Below are 11,213 nucleotides of genomic sequence, written 5' to 3' on the forward strand. Positions count from 1 at the left end.
GATGGATATCAATATAAGGCCAAATATTTGTGTCGCCACCCTTGTTCCTACAGTGACATTCTCATCAGAAGTGTGAAAGCGGACACATTTGTCACAGTAGGAAGATTTTCTATGTATGACAACGTCCATGGACATACTTTCATTGCCACCATCAAAAACCTGAAATTACAGGACTCTGGACTTTACTATTGTGGACTTGATCAGTGGGGACGAGATGTTTTAACAAAAGTAGATGTCTCTGTGAGTAAAGGTATGCATATTGTTTTGCTTTGATCCCATTTGATTGTCTTTGAATGCACAAAACTCATACTCGGTCTACCCTCTACTAGTTCTACCCACAGCTCCATTGGTCACTTCACTGTTTACACCTGATAGGAAGGACACCACTGAAACAAACAGATATGTGTACCCAGAGGTCCCCACATTTACGCAGGTTGATATAACTTTAAATAGCTTAAAGAATAAGCAATTCTTTTCTTTTCTAATAAATCTTTCATTTATCTCTGCATGCTTTTGTTTTGTCACTTTAATGGTGCCATGCAAAAAGTTACCTGTTGCAGATTGGGATGTCACGCCAACATCCTCATCGATTCTGATTGACACCACAGGTAATTTAACTTTAAGCTACTCTATTTTGTTCTAAAAACACTGGAAAACGGGTTTGATTGAGAGTTTGTTGAATTATTCTCTTTCTTTAAGTGTCCATGTTGTTGTGGGAGCTGTCGGACTGTTGATGTGTTGCACTGTGGTTGCACTTTGATCGTTTTCTGAAGAATACACAATGTCGTGCTCACTGAGTAAGACCAAGTTCCCTTTCTTTGATATCGTACCTACATATAATGCAGTTACGATAATATTATTTGTTTATGATATGTTGAAGCCTCTAATTTGTGTCCCTCAGCATTTCCAGCATCTAAAGTATCAGATCCTGTAGCCATTGCACAGGTGAATTGGATCTTTTGTTTATGCTTTATCATAGTTTGAATAAGATTTTGCATGTGCTCATCAGACAGCCTTCATTCTGCACCAACTCGGTCAACAAATAAACTCTACCCAATCCCCTCTCCCCTCTGTTCTCTTCCTCTCTCTCAGGGTGAAGAGGACACTTGTCATGTGTATGAGATAATTATGTAAAGCTCCAACATTCTTCCCTAGGAAGACAGTGACTTGTACTGCACCGCACATTTAGGAGAACCCCAACTGAAAATAGACGACAATGCTCTCTACTCCCTCCTGACACTAAAGTAACAAAGACCTCAGTGAGAGTCACAAGTCTTTAGTTTATAGAGGGCATTAGTGTACATATGTACAGGATCTAGAAGCTTTGGGTTGGCAATAAATATTGCTATTGCTATTGTGTGTGTGTGTGTGTGTGTGTGTTTGGCTTGAAGTTGAAGACCCTTGCTGTTTCCTTGCATCTGTTTGACTGTTTCCTCTGATATGTTTGAAAAAGTAGAGCTGGCTTATTTCTGGGAATTCAAGTGGAATGTATGCTTTCTAATTGCATACACGACTACAGTATTCTGCATGCCCACATTATCCAAACAGATGTTGTATGGCAGTAGGCCTACTTTATAGTTTTTGTCAGTCCTCAGTTTATAATGCGAAGACCGTGTAAATAAAATTGCAATCTCTTATTTAATAACATGTGCACTTTCAGTGAGTGCATGGTTGCCATGATACTCAGATGATCCATTATGGTTTTATGGACTACAACATCAGGCCGCCTTGAAACTACAGTAGCTAGTGTGCACCGTCCGTTGCCATTTATGGTGGGAGAGGTTAGCTAGCTAGGGATTGACGTTCGCGGAGGTTCATTGAAGTCAGCTACTCCAGTGAGGTGGCGGGGAGACAAAACACGGTGAGTAACGATTATCTCTGGTCATAGCAACAGTTTGGGGATAATCAATACTCGAACATGTATATAGGTCGTGAAAATGTTAGAAACGTGTCGGATGGCCAAGTAGGACAGCTAACGTCCAGGCCGGATGGAACGTCTAAGGGAGGCTAACGTTAGCGAAACAGCTAGCTAACACAACAAGCCGAAGGGAGTTGTCTGTAGCTAGTTAACACCAGTGGTTCACACGCCTTAGTTAGCTAGCCATGTTGGCTAGTTGGACATTAATTGACTAACTATTAAGAATTTATCCAGGCACTACCCGGTTGGCTCACCTAGCTACATAACGTTAGTTGTTAGCTATAACTTTGAATCGGACGGGAGGGGACGTTAGCTTAGCTAGCAAACTTCGCCAGCTAACTTGACTGGCTAGGTACAGCTGATCCCTTCCTCTTAGTTTTAACGTTACATTGAAACGTTATTTTGTCGAAGTGATGTCAGACACATAGTTGCAAGTTATCTGTTTCCTATTAGCTAGCTAGTTAGCCAACTAGTCAGGGGTTCACAAACTCGGTGCACGTTCTGGTTTCTGACCTAAGTACAGTAGTAACGTTACACAGCTGATTCAAATAATCAACGAATCATCAAGTTTTGATTATTTGAATCCGCATTGTAGCGTTGGGGCAAAAATCAAAACGTGGGGTCCCGAGGACCGCCGAGTTTGGGAAACGTTGATCGAGATGGATAGATTGAGGGGCGGCAGATGGTGGTTAGAGCGTTGGCCCAGTTACTGAAAGGTTGCTGAATCGAATCCCCGAGCTGACAAGGTAAAAATCTGTCGTTCTGCCCCAGATAAGGCAGTTAACCCACTGTTCCCCGGTGGGCCGTCATTGTAAATAAGAATGTGTTCTTAACTGACTTGCCTAGTTTAAATAAAGGTTGCATTTAGCTAACTAGTTATGTAAGCAAGGGTGGCTAGTGAGAATTAAGATTTGACACGTGATTTGACATTCGGGAGCGCACACCCATGTGCAATAAAAGCAATTTCCCATCAGGTGTTCCTTTTGTATGCATTCAAGTCAGGATTTTTACACCATATCTGTCAAGTTTAAGACTGAGTGTAGCCCAATATGTACTCTTAAAGGAGCCTAACTGTACCGGTCCAACAAAGGTCCTTGTATGTTATTTTCAGAGCCAAATTACTCCATCTAAACGTGAATCGATTCTCAAATGCAAAATACACACTTACTGTACACTGTTTTAACCGGCTTCATTACGGTTGGATCAGACCATATGTTTAATTGGCAACACTTCTGGTGGCCCCCTTCTGTTATGCACAGGTGATTTGACCTAGATGGGAGTCTGGGGAAGGCACTTGTGCTATTTTAAAGCTAATTTCCTGCAATTCTATGTATTTTGACATGGCTTGGGCCTATGAACATGTTAGATGAATTCAGAATGCTTTGAACATTAAATGAACACTCAAAATTCGATGACTTTGAAATGTAAAGTATGCTCATATATTTTCCCAACTTTTCTTTAGGTCGTTTGACAATTTATTCAGACAGTACATACATCTTTTGTCTTGCCATTCACCCTCTGAATGGCAGACGTACACAATCCGTCTCAAGGCTTAAAAATCCTTCCTTAACCTGTCTCCTCCCCTTCATCTACACCAATTGAAATGGATTTAACAAGTGACATCAATAAGGGATCATAGCTTTCACCTGGATTCACCTGGTCAGTCTGTCATGGAAAGAGCAGGAGTTCCTAATGTTTTGTACATTCAGTGTACAAGTACAGTAGTTCAACTAGCTAGTAATTCATTACATTTTCCAGTAGCTTGGTGGTAGTTGAACTAAATTCAAATCTAGGTCGTGTTTTCAGTAGTTAATTACTTTTATGCTGTGTAGCTAGGCTAACTACTGGAACTACACAACTTTTTTTAATTTTATTTTTCGGCATCGGACTTGCCTAATTCTCACTTGAAACTGTTTTGGGGTTTAATTAATAGGCTAAATTCTGTTAATCCGTTAAACATTCTGTTAACATATGACCCCATGGTGATTTGTTCTTGCAATTTGTATTCTGACAATACAGATTTACTGATGATACATTTTCACAATCTAGTTTGGATGAACTACTTCATCAAAGTAACTTTAGTTATGTAAACTATATTTTTCTTACGGGTAGCTTTAGTCTAGCGTAACTTCTTCCAATGTGAAGTAATTGGTAGCTTGGTGAACTCCATTTTCAGAGAAGCTTCCCCAACACAGCACGGTAGCATGCACACAATAATGTGATTATTGTGGATAGTCCGGTTAGGTAATATTCCTGTTTACATGGACACATCTGAAGTCAGGCTACTGATGGGACTTTTGATCAATGCAGAAAATACCCAATCAAAATAAACGTTCTACCACTGACTTATTTTTGCGAAGACTTTTTGATTCTGAGTTCTGACATAAAGTTTGTATGTGAAAAATATTTCATGCATACTTTCAGTTTTTCAGAACTCACTTCACTCGCGCATAAGAGGGATGCTTAATTTGGCAAATGCGCAAATCAAATATCCCGCTGGAGCGATGATGAAGCTGTTTACATGTCCTAATCATTTGAAAGATGGCTCAGAAAACCAGGTGTTTTAATCGGCGTATGCTTACCTCGATTATGACATTACGCCAATTAAGATAATCAGAGTAAGGTGTTTACGTGACTAATGCCATATGCATTATGCATTCTGTCATAATCAGTTTAATATTGAATTATTAGTTTGCATGTAAACGTACTCACCGATGAGTAGATGATTCAGGCTAATGTACACCTACCGTTTGGCAATGTGTGTCACACTCCCAACTCTCAAAGTGCAGCCCTAAGATTATTCACAAAAAGTGAAATGCAATTTATATATTTCTTCTGTCTTTTCCCTAGTTTTGTGGGGATTCTTTGGAGTAGCCTAGCTCCTTTGGCTCCCAGCACAGCATCCACACCTGCCCACAGACGTCAGTGTGTCCTGGGAACTGCTAGCCTTCCCTCACTAGATGTAGTGGGGAGTTGTCGCTTCCAGCCTTGAGCACAGTAGGTTATGTCCTTAGAGTGGGTGTTTGTTTTTCTATAAAATGAGTTTCAGTGCAGAAACTAGGCTATTCTATGCTGACGGAACGCACCACTCAGAGCATTAGTAAAAAATAAAATAACATGTAGGCTTATGTTAAGAGAATACTGGGTCTGAACCGTCACTGAGTTATAACATATCAAGAGGCTAGTGTGCTCACTGTGCTGGTGTGCAGTGGGCATGGTGGATGTGCCAAGTTCCTGTCAACATGGAAACACTCACCATATCAGCTGTGTTTTGCAGGATACTAACATTGGGATTGACCATGTGAAGTTCTACAGGCATTTACAGTGATCTGCTAAAGTATTGGGGACAGGGACACTTTGTTGTTATTTTGGCTCTGTTCTTCAGCACTTTGGATTTGAAATGGTACAATGACTATGAGGTTAAATTGCAGACAATCCACTTTAAAGGAGGAGATTAATATTTTACAACCAAATCTCTATTTTTAGTGTAAATGGAATGTTATACTGTAGAAGGGTCCAGACACCTTTTTTGTGATTACATGTTTTGGAGAAACTTACCCTAAACAGTAAATCACTTCCTCATCCTCATTGTGTAGTATGGGGGCCCTGAAAAAACATGATCAAAATCTAAAAACATACCCAAAAAACGTCCTTTTAGAAACGGCAAAGCTCTCAGTATAGTGATGCAGGTCTTTAGATGTTGTACACATGTTGTCATTCCGAACTTTATCCACAATGTTATATTCCCTTTTGCACGATTCGAGCCGTCTCGAGCGGTTCCATTTACTGTGTAGCCTGCTGCTACAGTTAACTGCCAAAATAAAGGAAACATCAACATATAGTGCCTTAATAGGGCGTTGGGCCGCCACGAGCTGCCAGAACAGCTTCAATGTGCCTTGGCATAGATTCTACAAGTGTCTGGAACTTCCTGTGTGGAAGCACCCCATGCTTTTAATATACTTTGTATCCCTCATTTACTCAAGTGTTTCCTTTATTTTGTCAGTTACCTGTAAAATGGACGGAGGGGTATTGCTCGAGTCACAACAAAATGGAATATAACGTTGCGGATAAAGTTTGGATTGACACAATTTCATGTGTACAACATCTAAAGACTTGCATCACTATACTGAGAGCTTTGCTGTTTCTAAAAGGATGTATTTGGGTGTTTTTGGAGCTTTTGTTCATGTCATTTTAGGGGCCACTATACTACACAACGAGGATGAGGAAGTGAGTTCAAAAACGTGAAATCACAATACAATTGTCTGGACCCTTCTATAACATGCCATTGACATAGAAAGTAGAGATTTGGTTGTAAAAAATACCTTCTCCTTTAATTTGATGGTATTTTCATCCCTATCGGGTGAAAAGTTTTAGAAATTTCAGCACTTTTTGTACATAGTCCCCACATTTTAGGGGAAAGTATTGGGACAAATTCACATACACTGAGTGTACAAAACATTAGGAACACCTGCTCTTTCCATGACAAAATCCCTTATTGATGTCACCTGTTAAATCCACTTCAATTAGTGTAGATGAAGGGAAGGAGACAGGTTCAAGTTAGATGCAAAAATATCATATCCCCAAGATATGCAAACCTCTTACCATTACAATAAAAGGGGAGGCTAGCATTTTTTGGGGGGTATGATATTTGTACGTCTAACTTTCTCACTCATCCTTATTCACGATTCATTCAGGATTATCCGTGATCATGGTAGCGGCCACATTAACCTCATAGTCCATTGTATCATTTCAAATCCAAAGTGCTGGAGTACAGAGCCAAAACATCAACAAATGTGTGACTGTCCCAATACTCTTTTTGAGCTCACTGTATTTGCTTAAGCGCTACTCTAGATGTGTCACCTGTAATCAGTCAACTAAAGGCCATTGCCACATCAGATAAAAGTGTCATGTCTTTCTGAAACCTTTGACACACATTTTGTTTCGTATTCTTATTGCAGCTGTAGGTTTAACTTCTGCTTTCTAAAAATGGGCTAAGAGTGTCCTTTCTTGGTCTGGTCATTATTTAAGCAGAGCAATGGTCATTCTCTTACTATGATCTCTGTTCTGTTTTCTATATGCATATAATTTTCACAGAGGAAGGGGTGTATTGCAATGGTCTGAGGATTGAATGGCCCTTTGTAACATCCCACATACTGCCCAGCTCTCCGTTGTAGGCCTGTCATGCTGCTGCCGCTTGGAATTTGTTAGGTTTGCATAGCTAGATAATGATAGTGTGTTTGGATTGTTTCTCTGCACAGCAGATAAAATGTATTTTCTCATGGAGGAGTTTTCGCCTATGCCTGGTAGTAATTCCTATTGGACATAAAGAGACATTGGTTTATTGGAGGAAAAGATGCAATGACAACACGTTAAACACGTTGGAATACAGACAAAACAATAACAAAGGTATCATGGGGATAATATTCTGTAGAGAAAAGTGTATCTTGGCAGGTGCCTCACGTTTCCATGGCTGGCTCCAAGACAGAACAGGAAACAGTTACTGGATGGCTTTGTAATATCAACAGTCATAAAAACCTGACAGACTGATGAGCTTTTTTATAATGTTGTGCTAATTTAACAATCCTTACTTCTCACCTTGCCAAGCTGATAGAGGTGGCGACGCCTCACCCCACATGGCCTTCTCCTGTGCATGCTAATTAGATGAAGCTATTTGTGGCACCATGGCTATTGCCTACAGTCTCCATAGAGACTGAGCTGTTTGACAATTAGCATCAGTTCACTGTCACTCAAGTGTTATAGGGCGTCATTTTATAAGGGGGACATGCATCTCTGGGTTATCTTGGTTCTATTTGTTTCCTTCTTTTGAAAAGAAGGCCTTGTCATGTCGGCGGATGTCCCTGGATAGTGAGTCAGAAAGAGATATATATCCTTCTTTTGGCAGAGTGGAGTTTCACTTTCTGAATATGTATTGTCAAAGGGGGTTACCGCAACAAGGCCGTTATGTTTAGGATTGGCTGTGTATAACTAAAGTAGTTAGATAATGGACGAGCCAAGGGAACCGCCCACAGTGTGGCGTCTAGAGCTGATGAAAACTGAAGGGAATTATTGGGTTCTCCTCATCTGTGGCCGGCAATGTGTCAAATTATATAAATAGTGAGGTAAGTAGGCCTAACCAATGTTCTCTCTCTTGTCTCATCTCTTGCAGACTTTTGTGCCGTCGAGTGAAGTAACCCCACCATGCGTGAATACAAGCTAGTGGTGTTAGGCTCAGGAGGTGTAGGCAAATCTGCACTGGTTAGTACCGCCATGCTTAGGTTTCTGTTATGAGTCATTCTGGGTGCATTGAGTGCAGGGCTTTAAAGTGCGACCATTCTGGTCGCATATGCCCTTAAATATTTTGCTGTGTGACTTGGAATGTACATTTGGGAGCACCAGTGCACCTAGAACAAAAAAATCAGCCAGGTAATAATTGTTGTAATGATTAAGCTTCACGTAGCGCTGTTTCCGAGTGCCCTAGAGAAAAAACAGCTAGTCTGTAGCCCAAACCGTTAAAGTTGTGACCATATTACTGGCACTTCGTTTTTTCTCCCTTCTATTGGCGCTGCAGCTGGATGCATCTCCATATTTTCCATTCATCAACCATGTCGCGGGCCGTTAACAACTTGTTCAGTCATGTTACCGCATTATGCAGCTCAATAGGAAACTGTGTTTCTCACAATGTTAGCTCACCTAATATTCCACAAATTAACTTGTCATTTCAATGACAGGTATTTGTATCAACATTTTAACTTTTAGAATAAACAGATTAGTTTCCAGGGTACAACATGTGTTTCAAAAATATTGACAAGTCATATAGGCCCAATAAAGGCTGTATCTAAATCAATTAGGAGCACCAGAAAATAAGATTTTTTAATTGATTTAGATACAGCCTTTATTGGGCCTATATGACTTGTCAATATTTTTGAAACGCATGTTGTGCTACCAATGAAAATGTTTAGAGCCCTGATTGAGTGTCTGTTTTTTGATTTGGAGAATGTATGTGTCACTCTCTACATTCATGTTCTCCTCCCCTTTGCCTTTTCTCTTCCAGACTGTCCAATTTGTACAGGGTATTTTTGTGGAAAAATATGACCCCACAATAGAAGACTCCTACAGAAAGGTATGCTGCCCTATAGTTACCAAGTTTTCAAGTGCCACCACTGATGTCAAAATGTTACTCAACTTTACTCCCTCTCCCACAGCAAGTTGAAGTGGATGGGCAGCAGTGCATGCTTGAAATCCTTGACACAGCTGGAACAGTAGGTAGAACGTGTCCATGTTAGCCATGGTGACAGATTGTACGTTAACAGTAAATATGACCAGCGTGTCATGGAGTCTTTCCTCTGCTGTTCTACAGGAGCAGTTCACAGCGATGAGGGACCTGTACATGAAGAATGGTCAAGGCTTCGCTCTTGTATACTCCATCACGGCACAGTCCACGTTTAATGATCTACAGGACCTTCGGGAACAGATCCTGAGAGTAAAGGACACTGAGGACGTGAGTATTGTAGCTTATCAGGGCTCAGTCGCTGTCATTGACGTGTTTCCAACACGTGGGCCTTGTCGTCAATGCATGTATTACAGCTGTTATGAAATCTATGATACGTTTATGATTTATATGCAATTTTAATGGTGTTTTCAATTAAGGATTCTGTTGGCTCTTATCTTGTAATCCTACTGCTCTGAGAGCCATAGGTTCTCTCAATAGGGTATTATCTGTGCTGGAAGAGCATAGCAATAACGAAATAGAAATGTCATAAGAGATGTTTGCAGGTTTCAGTTTAGCTCTTATTTCTACCACATGCAGAGTTAGTACATTATTGATTTGTTGTCACATTATGGAGACTTATATAGCCTTTATTTTTGCTTTGGAAAGCAACAGGGTAAAGAGCTATAGTCTCTCATTGTCTTCTGTCTATTTCTCGTTATGTTGTATCAGGTCCCCATGATCCTGGTGGGCAACAAGTGTGACCTGGAGGATGAGCGTGTGGTGGGCAAGGAGCAGGGTCAGAACCTGGCCAGACAGTGGAACAACTGTGCCTTTCTAGAGTCCTCAGCAAAATCAAAGATCAACGTTAATGAGGTAAGCCCCACCGCTTTCACTTCCAGTCACCTGAACTGAATGAATGTATGTTACGTCGACGAGAATTGCAATAAGAATATACATCTCGTCAAGTAAACAAGTGTGATTATCTGGAGCTTATAACAGATGCATCTCTAACTACTGGCTCCTTTTGTCTGCTTTAGATTTTCTATGACCTGGTCAGACAGATCAATAGGAAAACACCGATAGAAAAGAAGAAGGAAAAGAAGTCAAATTGCACACTGCTCTGAAGCTCCCCCTTACAGCAGCTCTGAGCCAGGTGAGTGGGCTAAGATGGGATCCAATGGGTGATATGGCATCTGTCTAATTTTATCATCATCCCATGAGTATGGCACCAGCTAATGTACTTGCATTGATATATTTGTTTTCTATCAGAATAAACTGAAAAAAGGAATGAAAAAAGTACCTGTGGACTAACATGTCCTCTGTCTCTACCTGTAGGAAGCTGCAATACAATACTGGTGCCCAGTTGGAATGTGCCAGCATTTCAAGCCCTTTCAACAACGAATGGAGATGTTTGACAATAGCAGAAAAGTAATTCTCTACTTCACCACTCTAATAATGGAGGATTCTTCATGGATACTCTTTGCTTCGTAATGGTTAAGAAATCCAGACCTTTTTCTCTCTTTTTCATTTTGTCAATGGGACAGCCTTGTGATGAAAAGTTCCCTTTCCCCTGTTTTATAAATTACAATTTAAAACAAAAAAGACTACCAAGCAATTTATTGTGGATTTGGACAATTAGGTTGTTTTGATTTCTGTTCTTTGGCTCATTTCAAATGACAAAATGTTTGCAAAATAAATCATGGTAATTATTGGCCTTTTCATTAACTTACCCATCTGCACTAATTGTGTCAACAGTAATGCATCAACTTCCATGTTTTCTTTCTCCTATTACTTTTAAGAAGTTATATTCATCAAATAACATATTTACTAAGTGACTTTGTTTTATATGGGAAGCTGCAAGGCTTTCATCTTTCCCATAATATATTCTAATTCTTGTTTTGTTTTTTTGAATGATGAAGCTGTGGAAAATGTGTGTTTATAGAATTTGGGAAATGAGGAGACTTGATTTCTGTCTTGAGGTTGAAAATATGTTGTACTAAACCAACTCTATTGTGTCTTGTTACCTTGTCGCAAATGATTTTCCAGCTTTTATGAATGATTAAAAAAAATTGTACATTTTCATTA

General features: G+C 40.0%; 1 protein-coding gene across 3 annotated transcripts; it reads left to right on the plus strand.

Annotated features, from left to right (window-relative positions):
* The first annotated feature begins 1,754 nt into the window (after positions 1 to 1,754).
* LOC115168039 (ras-related protein O-Krev) lies at positions 1,755 to 11,213 on the plus strand. 3 transcript variants are annotated; one of them, XM_029722890.1, is made up of 9 exons: positions 1,755 to 1,861; positions 4,769 to 4,915; positions 8,085 to 8,173; positions 8,970 to 9,038; positions 9,121 to 9,177; positions 9,276 to 9,416; positions 9,858 to 10,001; positions 10,166 to 10,281; positions 10,464 to 11,213. In XM_029722890.1, the coding sequence occupies exons 3-8, from the start codon at positions 8,117 to 8,119 to the stop codon at positions 10,250 to 10,252; spliced, it is 555 nt and encodes a 184-aa protein (XP_029578750.1). In that variant the 5' UTR covers positions 1,755 to 1,861; positions 4,769 to 4,915; positions 8,085 to 8,116; the 3' UTR covers positions 10,253 to 10,281; positions 10,464 to 11,213. The 3 variants fall into 3 exon arrangements, with proteins under 3 accessions (XP_029578750.1, XP_029578751.1, XP_029578752.1); XM_029722891.1 differs by lacking the exon at positions 4,769 to 4,915; XM_029722892.1 differs by lacking the exons at positions 4,769 to 4,915; positions 8,085 to 8,173 and having other exon boundaries at positions 1,775 to 1,861.

The sequence above is a fragment of the Salmo trutta genome, chromosome 30 (genome assembly GCF_901001165.1).
Source record: "Salmo trutta chromosome 30, fSalTru1.1, whole genome shotgun sequence".
NCBI lineage: Eukaryota > Metazoa > Chordata > Actinopteri > Salmoniformes > Salmonidae > Salmo > Salmo trutta.